This window comes from Schistosoma mansoni, chromosome 4 (genome assembly GCF_000237925.1).
Source record: "Schistosoma mansoni strain Puerto Rico chromosome 4, complete genome".
NCBI lineage: Eukaryota > Metazoa > Platyhelminthes > Trematoda > Strigeidida > Schistosomatidae > Schistosoma > Schistosoma mansoni.
Window position 1 is genome coordinate 22,695,152 of NC_031498.1, and position 22,301 is coordinate 22,717,452.

At 32.7% G+C, this 22,301-nt stretch overlaps 2 protein-coding genes across 2 annotated transcripts in view; both read right to left on the reverse strand.

Annotated features, from left to right (window-relative positions):
- Positions 1-250: 250 nt before the first annotated feature.
- Positions 251-8,934, reverse strand: Smp_042170 (hypothetical protein; the record flags this gene model as incomplete). Its single annotated transcript, XM_018797234.1, has 3 exons — positions 251-368; positions 1,421-1,553; positions 8,790-8,934. The coding sequence occupies 3 exons, from the start codon at positions 8,932-8,934 to the stop codon at positions 251-253; spliced, it is 396 nt and encodes a 131-aa protein (XP_018652296.1).
- Positions 8,935-21,019: 12,085 nt separating this feature from the next.
- Smp_145030 (hypothetical protein) overlaps positions 21,020-22,301 on the reverse strand; it is a gene marked incomplete at both ends in the record, with an annotated part of 50,458 nt that continues 49,176 nt past the window's right edge. The window contains one exon of the mRNA XM_018797235.1: positions 21,020-21,390. Coding sequence (XP_018652297.1) covers positions 21,020-21,390 — 371 coding nt within the window. The remainder of the gene's footprint in view (positions 21,391-22,301) is intronic.

The window sequence follows — 22,301 nt, forward strand, 5'->3', positions numbered from 1 at the left end:
ATGAAACCCCTGATCAAGTTAATCTTTAAGTATTTAGAAAAACCATAATTGTCATCAATTTATTAAGATATTGTATGCTTGAATATAATCATTGGAAATGAAATATGTAGCTTCAGTTTATATATAAAGAATAATAATTGAAAGTCTTATAAAAAAACTAGGAAGTAAGAGGGAGAATCAATATGATTTTGCCTTCCAGTTGCATATAAAAATTTTTGTTTAAATGATCATATATTGATAAATTTTATCATTAGTATAGTGTATGGTAATATTCATTAAATGTTCCGATACCAGTAAGTTTGATTATTTTTACTTCTTCACCCAGAATTCCTTCAAACTTCCATGTAGCTTCATATTGAATAGATTTTCTGGTTTTGGAAAAATACAAAAAAATTGTGCGTTAGAACGTTAAGTAATATTCCATATTCAATATCTTGAAAACTTTTTATTTGATTACCCAATGCTATCGACTAATGTTACGTGATCCTCTTCTATTACCTTAAGTGGATAATTGTGGGACATTTTAGCATAATTGAACGCCACTAGTCATGATTTCTTAATTAAACTCCTAGAATTACCTTTCAAAGTTAGTCACTAGTGAGCTCACGATTATTATTAACACAGGCGGTTTGAGGAAATCGTGGAATTTTAATAGTTTCTATCACGATTTGATCCCAGGTCAGGTTGTTAATGTACATGATTGAGGAGTAATATACCAGGATGAAAGAGGTGTCCAGTGCTTCCTGGTTTTAGACGTGGTCATACTAAGATACGTTCGTGATTTAAGCAACCTCCATAAGATATTATTATTATTATTTGTAATTGTTGTTTCTTAAATTCTTCTAGTATGTTTTTGAGCATTATGATATCTTCAACAAGTAATGTTTATATCACACCACTTTGTTTCAAATGATTGTAGTCAATGAAATTGAAAATTTGATTGATTTGGAGAATGAATACTTAATTTTCGATTTTCTGGTAGTCACATGTTCAAGAACATCTCTACCGTCTTTGGTTTGAACAACTATAGTACACCATCATTAGGTTTAAGGCATAAAAATATGACATAAACGTCTTCAGTTCTGAAATATTTAGCGCTGATAACTTTCATTCATTTTCTGATAACTCACCATCATATGTTCTCCTTATTTCTTGTGTTATATTGTCCATGACATTCTTTTTTCTATTGTCATAGATACTGTGACTACTGTTACACTACTCTAGCATTTGACTCAATAACGTCATCTACTTACACTTAACCTGATGTATCAACTTGAACCGATGCATATAGGTGCCAGGTTCTGCGTTAAATATAACTGACTGACTGATCAGACCTTTTGTGTCTAGAGGTTTAGAATCGAGTTATTCAAACATTAAATATTTATTAACTGATAAGATTATTAAAATTTATACAGATTACCTTGGTTTGAATTCTACAGTAATCAAATCAGAATAACAATCTTCATTATATGAAAATGAATTCAAATAGCCTGATATTTTATTTGCATGGAATACATTGTCTTCATTATTTTCACTTATTTCCTGTTGACTATCTAAAGAGATTATTTTAATTGAAGGCAAATTTAAAAAAATAAAGGTAGGAAGATTTATATATATATATATGTATACAACAACTTGGCGCAGACGACATGTAGTAAGTTGCCAGTTATTTGTAACTGCAGTATTGGAGCTACAGTTCTTTTAACTAATAAAAATGCTGTTAGTCGGTTGTTCAGTCTTATAATGATACATCAATTTCATTGAGGTTGTTCTACGCACATACATACTAATAATGAAATCATTGAGTGTGAATGAGTAAAACCAAGATCATCAGTATAGGATTGTGGAAATTGTTGGGTTTTGACTCAAATCATGCTCAGATCAATGTTAGACCGAAGGTCCTGGGTTCGAATCCTATGTGAAGGATCGTGGATGTGCACCACCTAGGAGTTCCACACTAGGATGAAACAACCCTCCGGTGCTTCCAGGAATTCGATGGTTGTCTAACATTGGTCGATTCATGATCTCAATCAAAACCAAGATACTTCGGATTATTTTTATTAAAAATAAATTATATCAACAAATTGGTTAGCTAAATAATAAATGACTAAAGATATTAATTATTAATACCTAGTCAGAAATTAAAACAATATATTATGAAAATGATTATTCAGTGTAGGCTCTCTGAATCATCTCTAAACTAAACAAAACTGTACAAAAACGTCAAGCTCCTCTAAATTTCACACAAAATTTGAATTTTAAACAATATGGATACTGATTGAGTACTTTCCAACTGATTATTGTTTATTATATATATCAACAATATGACCACTATCAATTAGATGTGCCAAGATAGAACTGCGTATTGTTTTTATTTGGCCCTTTCCAAACCATGCTGGTAGATGTTCACTCATTCGTTGGTTAAGTTGCCTAGTAGTACGCCCGATGTAGCTATCTCCACAGGAGCAGCTGAACTTATAAATGCACATGGAGGAGGCCAACTCAGGTAACTTATCCTTCGTTTGAGTAGACATCACTGGACACCACTGGAAACAATGCTTAATGATCTCAGCAAATTTCAAAAAGTCACCAGTCATTCCGATATCAATAAAAAAGTGGAAAACCAGTTGACTCTCTTAAGGATTTAAAGAATAAGGCAATAATTACAAAAGAGATTCTTGATTCTATCAAACCGTCTGGATCTTATACGCCACGACTGTATGGTTTACCCAAAATTCATAAACCAGGTCTTCCACTGCACCCAGTCCTAGATATGTTCAATTCCCCTTACCACAAAATTGCAAAGTGGTTAGTACGTATCTTAGAGCCCTTGCACAAATCAATTGTTAGTACGAGTGTAAAAGATGTATTCGACTTCACTTCCAAAGTGGAAAATATGAATCTTAGTATGAAAAATATGTTCTCACTAGATGTAGTATCCTTGTTTACTAACGTACCACTTATGGAGACTATTGAGTTCATATGCGAGCAAATAACTGAAAAACAAATCAACATTGGCCTGCCGGAAGATTGTCTGAAAGAACTGCTTTTAAGATGTACACTGAATGTTCATTTTGTCTTCAACAATTCCTATTATAGACAAATAGACGGAATAGCCATGGGCTCACCTCTAGGCCCGATTCTCGCTGATCTCTTCTTAGCTAAGCTAGAAAATGGCCCACTTAAGGAGGCTATTAAGAAGCTCGATCTATACTGCCGCTACATCGACGATACATTCATAGTCGTGGATCAGAACACCAGTAAGGATGAACTACTAGAACAGTTCAACAGTGTACATCCAGCGATTAGCTTCACTGGTGAAGGCGAGTGTGACATGAAGCTGAATTTCCTTGACGTTACACTAAGCAGGCGAAGTGATGGCTCGTTAAGTAGAAGCGTGTATAGAAAAAAGACCCTCTGCCTGCCAATACACTCACTTCTATAGCTTTACACCTATCCAATATAAGAGAAACTTGGTTAGATGCCTCACTAGTAGAGCAAATAAGATCTGTTCTGTTGATACTTTAAGTCAGGAACTGGAATTTATCTATAACTCACTGACTGAGATCGGCTACCCTGCTGCGTTCATCAAAAAGTACATGTATGATACAAGGAAGAAATCGGAGATTTTAACTGTTCGTAAGAAGCCTCTATACATGAAATTACCATTCAACGGGGATGTAGCTAGTGAAACTCTGAAAGATAGGTTAACAAAAGTAATTAGTAGAACTTTCTACGCAGCCTATCTTGCATTGACTTTCTCGAGTCGACCAGTGATGTCTACTCAAACGAAGGATAAGTTACCTGAGTTGGCCTCCTCCATGTGCATTTATAAGTTCAGCTGCTCCTGTGGAGATAGCTACATCGGGCGTACTACTAGGCAACTTAACCAACGAATGAGTGAACATCTACCAGCATGGTTTGGAAAGGGCCAAATAAAAACAATACGCAGTTCTATCTTGGCACATCTAATTGATAGTGGTCATATTGTCGATAAATCGAAATCATTTCAAGTGATCTATCGTATATTATATATATGTTCAATATATTTTTATTGATTAGAAAGATAATTGGTGTCAGATCGCAAAACAACAGAAATCACCTTAATACAATTAGAGATTTAATGAAACTAGGTTATTTTATAGGTTGAAATCAATTTGTCTCGTGACTTATTTTATTATTCATAATTTTTTCTCTCATTTTAGTCAATAACAATGAAATGGAAAAATATAAGATGAGATAATAAGAATTTTATGACTATAGAGAAGCATACAAGCCTTTTAGTACTTTGTTTATCCCCTATTCTATACTTTCGAAAAGAGAAAATCGAAAGAAAACTAACAAAACAAATTGTGAAGTCATTCAAATATTATGTTCGGTCGAGAAATACTATACGAAAAGTTGGGATGATTCAAAGTTTAGAAAGAACTGGCAAACAAGTATTATCTGAGTAAATAAGATTGATTTTTGAGCAATGTTAACTAACGTTGATAATCATTATATGCTTACAAAAACAACAAGCTATAGAACAATATGGTCCACCAGGGTGTTTGGTACCTGAGTGGTTGAGCCACAGGATTGGACTGAGCTTTTCGGATTGTAGCATTGAAGCCTTTATAGTGTCTAGTTCTCCTATAGGGTGGGATTGAGCTGTACTGCTTGGTCTAAGCCTGGGCAGTGTCTGGCTCTCCTGTTAAACGGGATTGAGCTGTACTGTTTGGGTTACCGCGTGAAAGTCTGGATGGTGTCTGGTTCTCCTGAAAACCAGTGCAAAATTACCCTGGCCCATAAGGGTATATTATATAACTGTGAAACTAACTGTGATAGAACAATAGTTACTGATATCATTACGTAATTTAATGCTTTTGACTGTTCTCTGATATTCTCTGTTCTTATCTATGTTCTATAATAACTAGCGTAATATGTTTATATTATATACTTTTCAACAACTTTCATAGATCAGTGTTTACACTATCAATTGATCTTTTTATAGTAACCTAATACTATATCCAACACTTTCTACTTGTTGGCTTCACTGTAAACAAGCAATTCAGCAAATACATCACATAACTATAGGTATCACCTGTGATAGCAAACAAAATAACTATATAGTACATCTTTCTTTATTATTGTTGAACAAATAAATATCTTATAATAGACTACTATTGTATCATATCAATAATGAGGTATTTTTACAAAATTGCTGTAATTTGATATAGTAGAAGCACACAATGGTTAATCAATCAATTTTATCTTATAATGAAGAAAAAAGGATGTGATCTCACAAGAATTCTAGATCAAACAAAAACAAAAAAAACATAAGTCAATCTTTCAGTTTGACAGTATTGGAACACGAATTTTTGTTTTCATTAATTCATTGATTTATTTAGCTATTTTTTATATTATCACTACATTAATTAAATTATTATCAACTGAAGCTAAACCACTATGGAAAACCTGGAAGCATTGAACGGCCGTTTTGCCTTATTGTGGGACTCTTCAGCAGTGCGCATCCACGATATATATATATATATATATATATATATATATATATATATATATATACAGTTATTGATTGTTGTAATAAATATTTGATCTAGTTTTTAGATTGTAAAAATCTTTAATAAAAGTTAATCTCTAGAAATTTGTTTAACGAAATGAAACGTTTTTTTCTACAGCATCATATACTACCTATAATAAACAAGTGAATAAGGAAGACTAAGGAATAAGAGTAACTATAGTAGGCAGAACCTTTGCTCTTTATTAGTATACAACTGTAGAAGATAATCTATCATACTTGAAGAATGACGTAGTCTTCAGGATGTTAATCACGGGTATCTTTGAAGTATTGTTCACTTACCAAGGAACAAGTAAAATGAGCAGTCCTGATGGTGGTTATTAAGTATAAGATAATCCGGAAGATGAAGATGTAAATCTTCATTAACTGAGGTAGTGTTTATTGTACCTAATCATCGCTTGCCTCAACATGTAGTGCTGGCTGAAGTAACAGTAACTTCGAATAAAGTTTTGATTAGGAAGACTAAGAAGTGAGGTCAATCATCTACTGGATTGGGCAAGAGCAAGAGTAACAATTGGTAGTTGATAACTTTTGGTGACATGACTAAGAATTGCTCATAAAAGCCTAGACACGGTCGCTCTTTATATTCTTTCAAGTTCTGAGCTTCAGTATACCTTCAAAAATACCTTTCCATTTATTCTCCTTGAAAATTATTGTTTATGATTTAGGTATTTCTTACCATAATTATTATTATCATTTCGACTACTTTGCTATAAATCTCATACACTTCATCTCGTCGTGCTATTGTGGTACGTCTAACACAGGTTTGCTCAAACACTATAATAATTTTAGCTAAGACTGACATTCAAACATGCGATTCCAAAGAAGCAACCATTGTTTCTTTTGATATAGTGGTCAAGAACTAGTTCTAACAGTCAAGTCATAATTAAATGGAGAGTGAATAATCTACAAGATAATTTTTTCTAACTCTCCATGACAATCTACCATGTTTATTTTTTGCTAATAGATAGCAAATGTAAATGTTATTTTATTCTAAAAATGACCTATTTTTCTGGTCAGGTGATCTTGTTTCTAACTTCTACTGACTCGTGAGGGACAGAATTCGTCAATAGTTTGTTCTTGTGTATGATCGTTAATCGATTAAGTCATATCATCACTCATCAACTGTAGACAAAAATTCATTTCTTTCCTTTTAACAATCAATTACTCATTCATTCAACCATAAAACTTTATAGCAGCTCATATACAACTGAGTTTGTTCACATCTAATTTGATTTAGCCCTTTTGTTACCTTATTTAACGGACAGAGTCATTCGTACAATAACAATCTATCTATACTATTGTACCTTTATTACTTACGCTTGAGCATTGCTTACTGCTTTCTCATATATTCATTCTGCTAGCCCTACTATTAATCGCCTAATTGATTCGACGATTCATTCATTTCACTATGTATATATATGTACATTTTAATCTTGTTCACTGACTTGCTGACTCGTTGACTCGCACATTTGCTTATTGACTCAATCACTTGCCTGATTTACGGCAGTACTCTTTCATGCTTGCTCAACGTGCCTGTAATTTGCAATATCTATTCGTGATTCAATAATAAACGTAATCAACACTTCGTATTCGCCTTGTGATTTATACACTGTTGAAGCGTTATCGAGTGACGGTTATCAGGACGAACAAATTACGAAGTTTAAGGAGAATATCGAATATTGACCACCACTTCCTTAATCCATAAAATTATTATAAAACATTGTTGAAATAAATTCACTTGGTATTGTTTGTTTGAATCTTCCCATCGATGTGTTAGAACTGAAACTGGTCAGTCTGTAATTGGCATATGTGCATACTGTGCGTATTGCCTCAATATAGCATTAATTCACAAGGATGGTAAGCAGAGATGGATAGTGGCTAGCAGTGGAATCCAGTTTGACGCGCGTTTCGTCCTATTTGGGACTCGTCGGATGGAGGATGTACCTGCATCTCAGAGTTGATGTTCATTCCGGGACTGAAATCCAGTATCTTTCGCTCCAAACGCCATCGTGTTATCCATTCAGCTACTGAGTCCTGATAGCCACTTGCTTGTGCGATGGGGTGAAGTTTAAATTCACTTGGTATTGTTTGTTTGAACTGGGTTCGAGTCCCAGGGTGAACATCAACTCTGAGATGCAGGTACATCTAGCTGACGAGTCCCAAATAGGACGAAACGCGCGTCAAACTGGATTCCACTGCTAGCCACTATCCATCTCTGCTTACCATGATTGTTAAAATAGTTCAGATGGAATACTAAAGAGTTTTAATTGTCCTAATCCACTTTTATAAACTATTCAACATTAAAATTAACCTTGTTTTGTTTTCCCTATTATATAGTGTTCCATTTTACATAATATTAACCAATAATAAAATCACATAAATATTTACATAGTAGTCTATATTTAGAACTGACGTAATCATCATTTATATGTTTAGTAATTAACTCTATAGGATTCTATGAATTTCATGAAAGGGAAAGAATATATGAAAGTATAACTTCAATGAATTCATCTTAAAAACAATATGTTTCATAAATCCATTTGGTATTGTTTGTTTGAATCTTCCCATGGATGTTTAGAACTACAATTAATCAGTGTTTTATTGATATATGTGCATACCGTGCGAATCGTTTCGATATTGCCTTAAGTCACAAGCGTTCTGAACGAAGATGGATAATGGCTAGAAGTGGAATCCAGTTTGACGAGCGTTTCGTCTTATTTGGGACTCGTCAGCTGGATGTACCTGCATCTCAGAGTTGATGTTCATTCCGGGACTGAAATCCAGTATCTTTCGCTCCAAATGCCATCGTGTTATCCATTCAGCTACTGAGTCCTGATAGCCACTCGCTTGTACCACAGGGTGAAGTTTAAATTAACTTAGTATTGTTTATTTGAATCTTCCCATTGATATTTAGAACTACAATTGATCAATCTGTTATGTTTCTTATTTAATAAAATTTAGCCTTATTTTCATATTGTTCACACTCTTAATGGCTGATAGGGATAACCTTGAACAGTTTGTTAATAAATAGCCAATATCTTGTCAAGGTCAAACATTTATAGTTGCTAGTAGGTGGAATATAAGTAATCTATAAATTTTTCAACTTTTTTAATTAAAAACAAAATCAAAATTTATTAGATCCTTAGTTACCGCATTTTTAAAAAATTTTTTTTCCAAAAATTGTCCCATCAAAAAATGTAAAACTTACAATTTGTTTCCGAGTACTTTAATAACCAAAATGTTGGAGTTTTTGTTAAATTTTGAATTTTAATTTCTAATTTTTTAGATTGTCCAATTAATACCGTATCAAAATTTAATATATCAATAGGATATATTAGAAATATTGGTTTCATTATTGTAATTTGTGTATTTAATTGAAAAATATCATTTTTATGGTTAATTATTAAATCATCTTTTTTATTAAAATAATTAAATTTAAATAAAATTTCATTTTTTAAAATTAAATCAGATTCATTCATCTAAATAAAAAGAATAAAAAAGAAAATAAAACATTGAAATAAGAATTTAAATTTTGAAAAAAATTAATTCCGTAAACATTTAAAAATTGAACATTGAAAATCAATTTTCTTTTTATTGATTAAAACAAATTATTTATTTTTAAAAGAGGGTGGAGGTTTGTGAAGATTTTAATAGTTTTTTATAGTTGAAGTTAGACTATTATAGAAAACTTGGAAATTTATCCACGAATTAGAATAATTAAATATTAAGATAATTTTTTTTAATCATGAACTTATGTTTACAAGAGGACCAACCTTATGAATATATTCATCTAATTCTCCAGCCTTTTTATAATATCCATCTTTAATTTCAATCATGATTAGTTCCAAGACTAAAATGTTTTGGTTATATGCTTATGTAATTTTGTAGTGGAAATCCCCTTGAAATTATAAGTGAATGAGTGGTGGAACTATAAGCTATTAGCATTTCTTCACTTTCATATTATATATATATATATATATATATATATTTGCTGTACATAAATAAATATAACTAGAGTATATATAAAGTACCATTCATGATGATTAAGCATTTTGCTGTAAACGCATTAAGAGTAACTGCTTTAGTAAATATTATAAACAATGAACAGAATCATCTCCTGTGACGGACAAACTGTTTGAATCCTCAACATTTGAATTTTCAGTTGGCTGGGATATTGAACAAGCAATGCATTCTTTCATATGTGAATCAAAACAATGGATAATTAATAATCAATTTCAACATAAATCCAATAGTTTATCGTGAAACAAACTGGGAAGGAGCTTTATAATATGAATGATAGTTAAAGTAATCTTATTAACATTTCTTTCAAATATCTTGACATTGATGATATTTGAACAAAACACAAATAATCGATAACATGTAAAATTATCCTAAAATTAAATATGTTCATTAAGTTGAAGTACTTTAGACTATCGTGAGAAAAGGAGTAAAAATGAGATGAAATCGGTTTAACTGAATTTCTACTAAAATACGCCAAGACAGTTAGCTCTGTTATTGTTATACTTTGTGGCCGAGTGGATGACTAGTTAATGTATGACGCGATAAGACCGCCAATGAGGGAGCAGCGAATTATCGATTGGAACAGTGACACGAAACCCGTACGAGCAGTCTACAGTGCTAACCGGTCCTGCGATCTGCTTAGCCCAGCCAGTTAAGCCCAAAACACCAATAACAGCCTCAGTGGTATGAATCATTGTATTTCAAACATACTGAGTTTATATACCAACCAAACAAACCATATCGACCCATAAAATAGATAATAACATTTGTACAATATTTAGCCGAATGTGGCTGTGAATAGTAATCAATAAACTGATGATAACTCAAGGATCGTATAATAATAGTTCAAAGGTCAAAATAAAGTTAGTGATAAGAGGAAGCGAATATGATTAGGTTAATTACAATAGGAAATATACATATTATATTGACCAATAAATAGTTCTCAGAAGTTACCATTCGTAATTCTCTTCGGGATACAACAGTTATACAGAGCTGAAACTTTGAGAACTACCACAACCATCATCAAAAAGGCACACATATTTATAAACCATTGTCTACTCAAGATACTCAATGTTTGTTGGTCGGATACCATCAGCAACAGACCACTGTGGGAGAGAATCAAGCAACTTCCAGTTGAAGAAGAAATTAGGAAATGACGATGGAAGTGGATAGGACATACATTACAGAAATTATCAAACTGCATCTTAAGGATCCTGAAGGGAGACGGTAAAGAAGGCCGAAGAACTCACTATTTCGGGAATGGAAAGCAGATATGAAATGTATGAACAGTAACTGGAAAGAACTGGAAAGGATTATCCAGGACAGAGTTGGATGGAGAATGCTGGTTGGCGACTTATGCTTCTCTATGAGGGCTAAGAGGCCTAAGTAAATGAGTAAGTGTCAGTAGGAGATTGTTCTCTGATTAGATTGGGTAATATTCTTACTACAAACCTCTGAATCACTTATTTCATCCCCTAGTTGGATGGGCACTGATAATGAGTATCAAACTAAACTGAAACAACTATTTACTACTCTCTTTATTTTTTAATTTCACCAGCTGATAATTAGTCATCATAGAGTGAGTTTTATGAAACTAAACTGATCTTCATAAACCACCATCTAAGAAAAATCTCAGTTTGAAGCACAATAAGTGTGTGTGAGTAATATTTTAGGGTTGGATTCAACTAAGTAAAACGTTATCTTTCCGAAAACCTGTAAATTCTTGTTTGAGCCATTCCTGACAAGTTATTTAGTCTAATTTGTGCATTTAATTTTTTAATTGATAACAAAAACGAAGATAACACGAATTATTTGTTAAGGTGACTCTGAAAATCTTATGAAAAAGAATTCTTCAGAAGCAATAGATGTTAATCAATCTTAGCAGTTTCTAAAGTTTGATAGCTGCACACAGCATTTACAATCATCAACTGAATAGTTTAATAACAATATCTATTATACTGAAATCCTAATAGCATAAACTCAGAACTTCGGAAAACACAAGTTCTCACATAGTTGTAGATGAAACTTCCATACGACAGCCAACTGAAATGAAACATAGGCTGAAGACTTCTTTTCAAAAAAATGTTAAATCAAAGATGTTTATCACCTTAATCCGGTGAATTAAACGTAATGAATACTAGGCAACATGATACTAAATACAATTGAGTGATGCATCAGTGTTTTTGAAAATAATTCCTAGGCTATACATAATTAAATAGTTGGAATCATAAATGACTTAGCTTAACATCTGTGATCGACGTATTAGTAGTAGTGTGGTGAACGAGAACACACAAGTGGGGACAACCAAATATATTTGAATACATAATTACAGAATATCTTAGTCAAATCTGAGAACCATACAGTAAATAATTCATTTGAAAAATGTCAATTAATTGTCTCAGGCTTGATTGTTCCTTTTTCCTCATACCGATCACTCTCTACTCTCGTTCTCTTCTCTCCGATTTTCTCAAGCTTCTGCCTCCAGGCTATCTTACTTCTAAGTAGTTATACATACTACTTATATCTGTCGACATCAGTAGCATACACCACAGTAGTACCAATGAAACAATTATCTTATTATCGTTGCTTAATACTTCTTTTGGTAAAACAGAAACCCTTACTTGTCGTAATACAACTTCTTTTATACAAACTCTGGTTTTACGAAATATTGTTTTTTCTCCTTTTTTTTACTCATAATATATATTTAGGCAATCTGACAAACTATTATCGTGGTCCCTAGTTTGATGTTATTTAATTTTTCTAAGTAGATATGAAAAGGATGAATAACAACTGAAAAGAACTAGAAAGAATTGCACAGGACAGGGTTGGATGGAGAATGCTGGTGTGCAGCCTATGCTCCTCCACAAAAGGTAACAGGCGTAAGTAAGTAAGCAATACGAAAATGCTCATGCATATATTTGAATCAATGTTTTCTATATACATAAATAATAATTACCTGTAAGTTACTTGCCGACTCTGTCAAATTACTTGAAGTGATATAATGAAGACATAAATCTTTTTCTAACAGATAACCAACTATTATCTATAAATAGATTAAGAAGAAACAGATAACGGATATTGGAAAATTCACAAAAACAAGTACCATTAGTAATCATATTTCTCCCCATATTATGAATACTACTTGCCGAAGTAAAAAGGAAATAGAAGTTTAAGGAATAGCGGCTGTGAACTTTACTCAACATTCTCTAGGCAAAAGAACATCTCACTGATGTCCTAAAAAACGAATGTTGACAACAGTCAAACAGTCGATTCATTTTACCACTGCTTAGCATTAGCCATCTATGCTGAATAGTATGATTCAACTCACTGATCTAAAGATAAACTTCCTATCATGAGGCTTAACGGTCTTAGACGAGACTAAATGTGAGTTCATAGATTAAGAATTAGTTTTAAAAGGTAACACTATCTGTGGCTATCAGGACTCAGTAGCTGAGTGGATAACGTGATGGCATTTGAAGCGAAAGGTACTGGGTTAGAGTGCCGGAGTGAACATCAACTCTGATATGCAGGTACATCCAACTGACGAGTCCCAAATAGGACGAAATGCGCGTCCTGGATTCCATTGCTAGCCACTGTCCATGTTTGCTAACTATCTGTATTTAGTTCTTTGATTTTCAACTTATCTTGGTTGGTTTTAATTTTTCGGTGAAAATTACCACTGATGTTTGAAGTAACGTTTAAATTTACATTGCACAATAAATTTGTTAACCAACAAGAACTTTTACAGTATACAAACATGGAACTTATCATGAATAGTAAATGATAAAAGAGAACAGAATGCAATCACAATTTGAGTAAATTAACTATAAATAAGATATACGAGCAATGTGATTAAAATAAAATCAGAACTCTCGGTTCAGTTAGATAATTTTAAACTCTTTACTATCTTACGTTCAATTAAGACGGCTAAATGTGATCGGTCATCTAACTGGATCAACACTATCGATCATATTTAGATACTGTACGGTTAAGGTAGCTTCTCAATAGTTACAAGCAAAATATCCATTCATCTATCTAAAGTAGAGATTTATATTCAGAAACGTTGTAAATGTACAACCATTAAGCATTATGGAACACTAGTTATCATCATTATTATCTAATGCTTATAAAACCGATCAAAATAATCAGGCCAAATGATAATATTCAATCAAGATTTTGTTTGATCCAATGACTGAATAACAACTACACAATAAATTTTACAATCTCAATTATGAAAAATGTAAAATATATACCCATGTAACTAATAAATCATATATGTTTACTAATCAATACTCCTTTTCAAGTATCATTGACCATGTTTACATTTGTAAAGGAATATCTAGTTAACTAATTTCAAAAATGGATAAAATGCTTACTGTAAATTATTCATTACACTAATCATCTAAATATATACGTAAGACTCGAATAAAGAATGATATAGAGATATCATTTAAAAAATAAATCATGAACTTTCATAGTTGAAATCATGAGTCAATTCAAGCTAGACAACCATGGAAAACCTGGAAGCACTAGACGTCCGTTTTGTCCTATTGTGGGACTCCTCAGCAATGCGCACCCACGATCCAGCCTCGCGAGATTCGAAACTAAGACCTACCAGTATCGCGCCGGAGCACTTATTCGATAGCTTTAATTGACTCATGATTTCAACTATGAAAATACTGAAATTTCCACAAAACCCCTTCTGAATAAAATCATGAATTATTAAACATTAGGATTTTAACGCTTAAACAGAATTGAAACTTTAGTAATTAGAATCTTTATACATAAATGAATGAATTTTAATTTCAAGGTGCTTTCTTTTTAGTTATATCACCTTTACTAAAAAAGTTCATTTGATAACTTCAAATAGTATACAGAATAGCCAAAATCACAAAAATAATCGATTTAAATTAGTGCCAAACAACATAATTCAGTAATATAATTAATAAATTAACAATTTATCAGTATAGGGATTTGTGGAGAATGTAGTATTTTCCCAACTGAATTCACTAGTCACGATGCCACAGGTCCTGGGTTCGAGTCCAACATGCGGAATTGTGAATGCGCACTGTTGAAGAGTCCCATACTAGGACAAAACGACCATTCAGTGCTTTCAGGTTTTCAATAATGATCTAGCTTTGATCAACTGATGAATTCAATTAACAATTTATCAAAGTCAGTCAGTCACAACATAGAACTTCGTACGTACGTACATCAGTTCGAGTCGCCATACCAGATCAGCACAGAGATGCAGTTGTCGATTCAGATCCCATAGTGGTAGATGTAGTAAGAGTATAAGCAGTAATCGGAAAGATTAGGGTTTGAAGATGTTATTCAAGGAGTATAATCCAATAAAATAAATTTGAAAAGAGAAAAAAAAGATAGAGACATGAAGAATTCAGAAGATTAGAATTTGGGAGAACATAAAGAACACAAACGATTTTGAGTCATGTCATTTAAAGTCTCTTACCATCAGTTGCTATCATCTTGCGGATCTCAACCAGGTAGTCTACACCTACCAACATGGCTCAGTCCACTTGCTACTGACTTCATGGATTTGTGCCACGTTTTGGTCTGGCCGCCCCTAGCTTTCATCCAACCTACTCGTACACCATAAAACATCGCACGTCGGGGCAGTCGGTGGTTAGGCATACGTAACACATGCCCCAGCCAACTCAACTGATGAAGTTTCACTACTTCACCAATCGATTCGCCATCCTTACCTGGTACCCGTTTCCTAACAACTGAGTTACTTACTCGGTGGTCCCAGGATATACGAGCAATGCTTCGAAGACACCTATGATCGAATACTAGTAGCCTACGAATATCCTCTACTTTTACCGGCCATGTTTCACTGCCATAAAGTAATAGGACAGAACGAACTGCTGTGCAGTAAACCCGTCCTTCCGTTGATAGACAGATATCTCGCCTACGCCATAAATGCTTCGAAATCCACATGATCAATCATGTTATACGAATGAATACATTTAAATGATCATAGTAATTATTTTTAATTATTTTTCATATTATGTTAAAAATTCATCATTTCCATTTGTACTTTTTTTAAATGTTTCAACTATATACACAATTGAAATACCCATGTGTTTAAATGTTTATATATATAATTCAATTTACTTGAAAAAAATAAATTATTTGTCACATGGTTAAGATTTCGTCAATGAACAGATGTAAGTACAAAAAGAATGTACTATTATGTATAACACTTTAAGTTTAAGTGTTTATTTTAGCCTTATATAACTTGAAATATTACACTAATCGATATGGAAATTAAAATGATTTGATCAGAAGGCGGTTTTGTGGAGATTTTATTAAATTTTATATAGTTGAGATCATGAGTCAATTGAAGCTAGACCACCATAGAAAACCTGGAGATTCGAACCCAAGACCTATCAGTCTCGAGCGCGAGCATTTAACTGAATCCCACGAGGCAGGATCGTGGATGCGCACTACTGAGGAGTCCCACAATAGGACGAAACGGCTGTCTAGTGCTTCTAGGTTGTCCATGGTGGTCTAGCTTCAATTGACTCATGAATTCAACTATATAAAATGATTTTAATCAATTACTAAGGCTCATGACAACCAATATTTTTCGAATATAGTAGAGACTACAGTAAAATTAAATAGAAAATAAAATTGACTGAATTTCTATTTAATGGAAATAATTTGAGTAACAATGTCAATGTTTAACTAGCATCGATGTTTAACATGACTATAGGAAATGAATTTGTGATGTGGTTGATTAGGTCATTTATCTTTATCAGCTCTAGTTGTTTGATGGTTGATGAAATCTCAGTATAAGCAAAAAATCAGCTTGCTTACAGTGTACTATATAAGCTGCGAATTCAATTTTAATCTTCCTATCAGATAGTGAGTTTTGTGCTATGAGGTTCTTTTTACATTACATTATAGGGTCTGTTGAATTTAAATGCATTGTAGTAGGTGAGCATAGCTTACATATGATATGACCATACACAACCTGGATAATATTAACAGAAATGAGCGATGTGATTGGCTAGCAATGGCTTGTACTCTTTCCTATGCTAGATATGAGTTATTTGAAAGAAGGCTTGTGGAAGTTGTAGGAAAACATAACATTAATTTGTAAAGTTACTGACTGTCACTTTGAGTCATGTCAATATAGTTTTGCAAAACACTCGTAATTTGTGGCTGTATACCAAAGGTGACATTTTCTCGATTTTTATGAACTCCATTTTTTATTATTTGCCTTTACAGAGACTGATGCGATTATTTTGTCTAATTTATTTAGTCATATTGATATGTTGTGTATTGCCATAAATCAATTCGCAATTTTCTCGGACTCGACGCTGGCACTTGACTAACACATACACACGATTTTCATAAATTCATAGCAACAACATTTTACAAAATCTACTACAATAGAAAGCTTGACTCTGGAAAAATTTATTTCATCAAACAATAATTCCTAACAAAAATTGAGTTTTAGAGCATCGGCCTTTTTCAATGCAAAACTAGTATACTGTCGTGAGACCAGAGAGCAAGAAATAATCAGTTCGTGAATTAAGATTGAAGATAATCGCCATAACAATTTTATTTGACAAACTTATGCTGATGCCTTTCAAGACCTAATTGATGTGATCTGCCATCTCGGTACCAAAATAAATGGCTTGATGTCTTTACTGCTTTTCTTTTCTTCCTTAGTTGATTATAGTGAGAATTCGATGTTGTGAACTGCCCAACTTGATGTCATGAAAGGCATGGATAACCATAAGTCGATTTTGTGCCAAATAAATCTTAAAAGAAGTAAACCGCGAAATTCTAGGAAAATATTAAACTGGTTACAGTTTGTATACGATTATTTTATATTAATTACAACAACATATAAGTTCTATGTTTTATCTTTCTCTAAGCTCGGTTTTATTTTGTAGTATTCCTTTTTATGATCTTTGTTATTGATTACCTTACATTTCATTCAGTGTACATTATCTCAAGTCAGTGTATGTTATTTGAACTTACCTTTTGTAATTTACCTGGATTGAGAGTTAAGCTGATTTGTGATTTATAGAGTTGTTCAAACGACATTTTTGTCATTGGCATCATCGCTGTCAAATTATCATCTTCTTCAGAGTCTATGATGATACCATCATCATCATCATCATCATCGTCGTTGGTATTGTACGGTTTGTCCTCTCTAACATGAAATCCCAAATACTTCGTTTGATTTGCTTTCATACAGATTGTAACTGGTATACTATTTGGGCATCTTAGGTGAATGCTACGTAAGAGGACTATACTACTTATCAGTGAACAGTTGGCCGCATTCAGAAGTGTAAGTGGAATTCTTTGTTCTATCTGGGTTCGTTGACTGACTTGTTCCGAATGTTTGGATTGGTAGGAATAGTTTTTAGGTTCACTAACTGTGTTTTCTTCTATTTTCTTTTTTCGGGAATCAACAAGAAATTGTCCCAACCCTGATTTAAAATGTAGAATCCTTGGTCGTGGAGGATTAGGAGACGTGCTTACAATTTCCAAGGGATTATTGTTTAGATCAATAATGAGTCTGTTTTAAAATCAATATCATGTTTAATAAAAAAACAAAAATATCTAATATATGACTAAGAGCTATTCATAAGCTTAGAAGAGACGAACTGTTAAACTACTGATAGGTTTATGCTCTATTTAGGACGTATGTATGGATTAAAGTGAATACGCGTTGTATATGTTAGCGGCTAACCCACACATCTTTGAGTATAAAATTAAATATTCTCAGAAACCGATGTTATTTGCAGTAAGTACAAAGAAAGTTTATGACCAACAACTTAGTACGTACTCCTTATTCAACACCCATGCAGTTATTAACTCTGCACTAATTGAATATCACTACGGGGTCCTATATTTTCCCCTTTACTTCACATACATTTATTTCTTTGGTGTGTTTTAAAGTGTTCCAGTAACACATATGGGGCATAATGATAAGGCTAAAATGTAGAAGGCTATCGACATGTGTTTTGACTTGGTGTAGGACTAATTAGCAGTTTGTGTCCATGAATCTACAGGTGATGGAATCCAGGGTTTTAAGGCCTCATGTCGAATGCTTGACCGTTAGCACCCCTGAAGTGGCGTGGGAACAGCTGTTCACTGTTGACTAGTTTTCAATAGTATGTTAACCGAGATCAATCGATGATGAATACGACCTGCAAATTAAATTGATCTCGACAAAATTCCAGATAGGTTAGGAATATCCATGTTAATCATAAAATGATTTTGAGTATCGAACAAACACTAGCAATTTGCTATTACGATTGGCCTAGCTTTGACATATAAGTACTTAAGTTATTTATTTCGCTGTTCTAGTCTTTATTTTGCAAAAAGAAATGTCTTATATCAACAACATGAACTTATCTTTAAACAGTAAATCTTGAATGCTTTGTGCAATCAACATATAGCTATCTACGGTTTCCAAATAAATACTCGTTCGATACTGCACGTCATAACTAGATTCTGTTTTATTACTAATATGACGGGACTAAAAGAGCAAAATAAAGTCAGTTTGACATAATAAATACGTGTTCTTATATTAAATTATTGGTTGATTGAAATGAAATACTACTCAGTCAAACTATACAAATCTGATTGTAAATTTGACTGCGCAAAAATCATATAAGAGGTAGTGTAAGTAACCATCATTTGGATTCATTTTGGATCTCAAATAAAACCTAATCACAAGCATTTGTTTTTCATTACGCATCTTCTGATTTGGAGTCTCAGTATGAAGTACTAGTCAGCTAAGCATTCCACAGACTTGACAGATAGACAGACGTAACAACTAAACTATTAGTATATATACTTTTTAATCGTCACAGATAGATGGGTATGAAAAAGATACAGATGTAAAGTAGTTATTAACCTCGAAAGCTAGTCCGCGTTCCTGTAGGAAACAATCAATAAAGAACGAATTCTCTACAAAAAGTTCATTTTTTCAACGTTAGAAATATATCTAACACTAGACTATTTGACCCCTTGTTCTCTTACGTATAAGTCTGGATATGTAGGTTACCATGAATGAAATTCTATGGAATTTTAACGATTGAAGTGAGAAAATTGTGTGCCAAATATACAAGGGTTATTATATTTGATCATTAGAATGACCTAGATTACTAGCTTAGTTCCTTTGTCGTTTATTTCAAAAAATGATTTATTTACCATATAATAAGCATTTTGAAGATTTTATATTTAATCAGGTGTAGATCACTATCACACAATGAAAACCTTACACATTTTATTCTCACGTCAGATGTCTATTTAGTATTTACATAGTCGTTACGTTTTATATGCATACTCTGTTAACAGGAATTTGTCGTGTAGTTATAATATTTATTATTATTAACGAAGATTTAAACTATGATGTTGAAATTCGAGACTGAACTTCGACCAGATAGTTCACATAGGATTTACATATATCAACAAAGACTGAAAAAAAATCAGTCTTAAACATCAACAACAGTATAATCCAAAACCTAAGTAATCATGACACAAATATCATATCCGTTGAACGATTAGTGGTTACCTGGACTCAGTAAATCATTGGATAACGGGTTAGGCTTTCGAAGAGTAATGTTTCGAGTTGAAGTCCCACTATCAACATCAACTGAGATACAGTCGTATCCAGATGATAAGCTCGAAATAGGGTGAAAAAGCGCATTCTGGATTCCATTGTTATTTAAATTTTTAACAAAGACATATGATTTTCTCATCCATAGCGTTTTTTATTAAAGTTAGGAATGTGTATGTTACTTTTCACATTACGCATTATGACAACTTAGTGTGTATCATTGTTTCGAATAAAAAAAGCGATTCGGCTTTATGAACAAATCATTTGAAATACTGTTTATGCTTGAGATTTAAGATCAAACTATTTTAAGTGTGAGAGTTAATGTTAATACTTGACTGAAATGAAATAGAACTTCGTCAAATTATCCTTGAACATGTTACTAAATCCCTCAACTATTAGGTGACTGTTACATGTAGTTGAATTACACTGTCCATGATTATAGTGGAAAAAATGATAGAAACGTTCTTTAACCAGAACTATTTATGATTAGGATAATTGAACTTCTGTCTATTTTATAGAATTTCCATTCAATTAAGAAGAAATAATGAGCGTCCCATTCAGTAAAAACATTATAAAACAATTTCGAATGATCTCACAAATGAAAATGAACTCTTCATTATGGGGTACTGAAAACAGTGGTTGTTAAATATCAGTTGTTATTATGATTGATGAATAAAACCTTGTGAAGTTTATTCTGCTAAGGTGATCATAACATTTTGAAACAGTGAAATAGACCATTCAATACAACAACAACAACAACAAAAACAACACCAAATTCGTGTAAACAGTTTCTGAGTAAGAAAAAATTACCTAGGTTGCTCCAATTTAGCAGTTATATCAAAACGTAATTGTTCCGTGATTAATGCATGTGTACGTGGTGTATCCAAGAGATATTTCGAGTCTATAGTTAAATAACCAATTACATGAGCTTTTAAATTGAAAATGTCATAACGTTTCATCTCTGAGTACGCTTCCATTGGATTCATTAAAATTGTAACTGTAGCTTCTTCGTGTGGTGGTATTATCAACTGTTCAGGTGACATAATGAACAATTTACTAAAATTATCATTATTTGATGGAATGATTTGAGATGATGATGATTCCCATATTAATTTCCCATCATATGGTCGAAGTACTAAATTAATTAATTGACTTTTAGCAGAATCTCCTCCTGATGCTAAAGATAAAGTAGAAATGTATAAATGGAAATTTAGGCTTTTAGTTATCAGAAGAACTAAAAGTATATAATTGCTATTACCCATAAAATACAAGTTCATTGAAGCAATGGCAAAAAATGATGCTACATGATAAAGGTCTGATTTAATTAGTTAATTATTGAGTATAACTGACTTTAGGTTCACTAATTGAATTGAGTTAAATAGTTTGTCAATGATCGAGTACTTATCTTAAAAGAATACGTCTTTGACTGTGATCCTGCATGACACAGAGTCGAATCCAGCAGGTAGCGTCAGTTCCCTCAAGATTACAGGTACACTTTTCTGATGAGTTTCAAGTAGTAGGAAACCTGCATTCAGAGATTCTTGTCGGTTACTTCTAATTACCACCTTGCATCTCAAAAAATGCATATGATATCGAGTCATTCAGACTGGTGCTCACGTTGCAACTTGATCGATAGAATTAGATAAGCACTTAGATGAACTCGACATACATGTCATTCTCTAGACTGGGTGATTTTGTCGTGAAGCTCTCATTGTCTTTATAGAGAATATCATCAAAACAAACTTCACATACAAGTCAGAAATTTACGCTGACAGTTTTTTCTAGAAAAACAATGAAGGCTTTACGACTAAACTACCGAGATAAGTAACAGCAACTATAATCAAATCATTCTTCTTGACTGCAACTCCTCTCTACCCTCAAGTAATCTACGTTTTATGTCTACAAAGAACAGTTTAATTGGATGGTAACAATGATGTTGAAGTTTTGTCATCAATTAAACTATTTTCGTAAGGAATCAACATCTGAAAACATCAAACTACTTTTGCATACTAATGATATTTTGTCATGTATTTATCATATGATTTGTATTACTTAACACTTATTTTACAATTATGATTAAAAGGACAT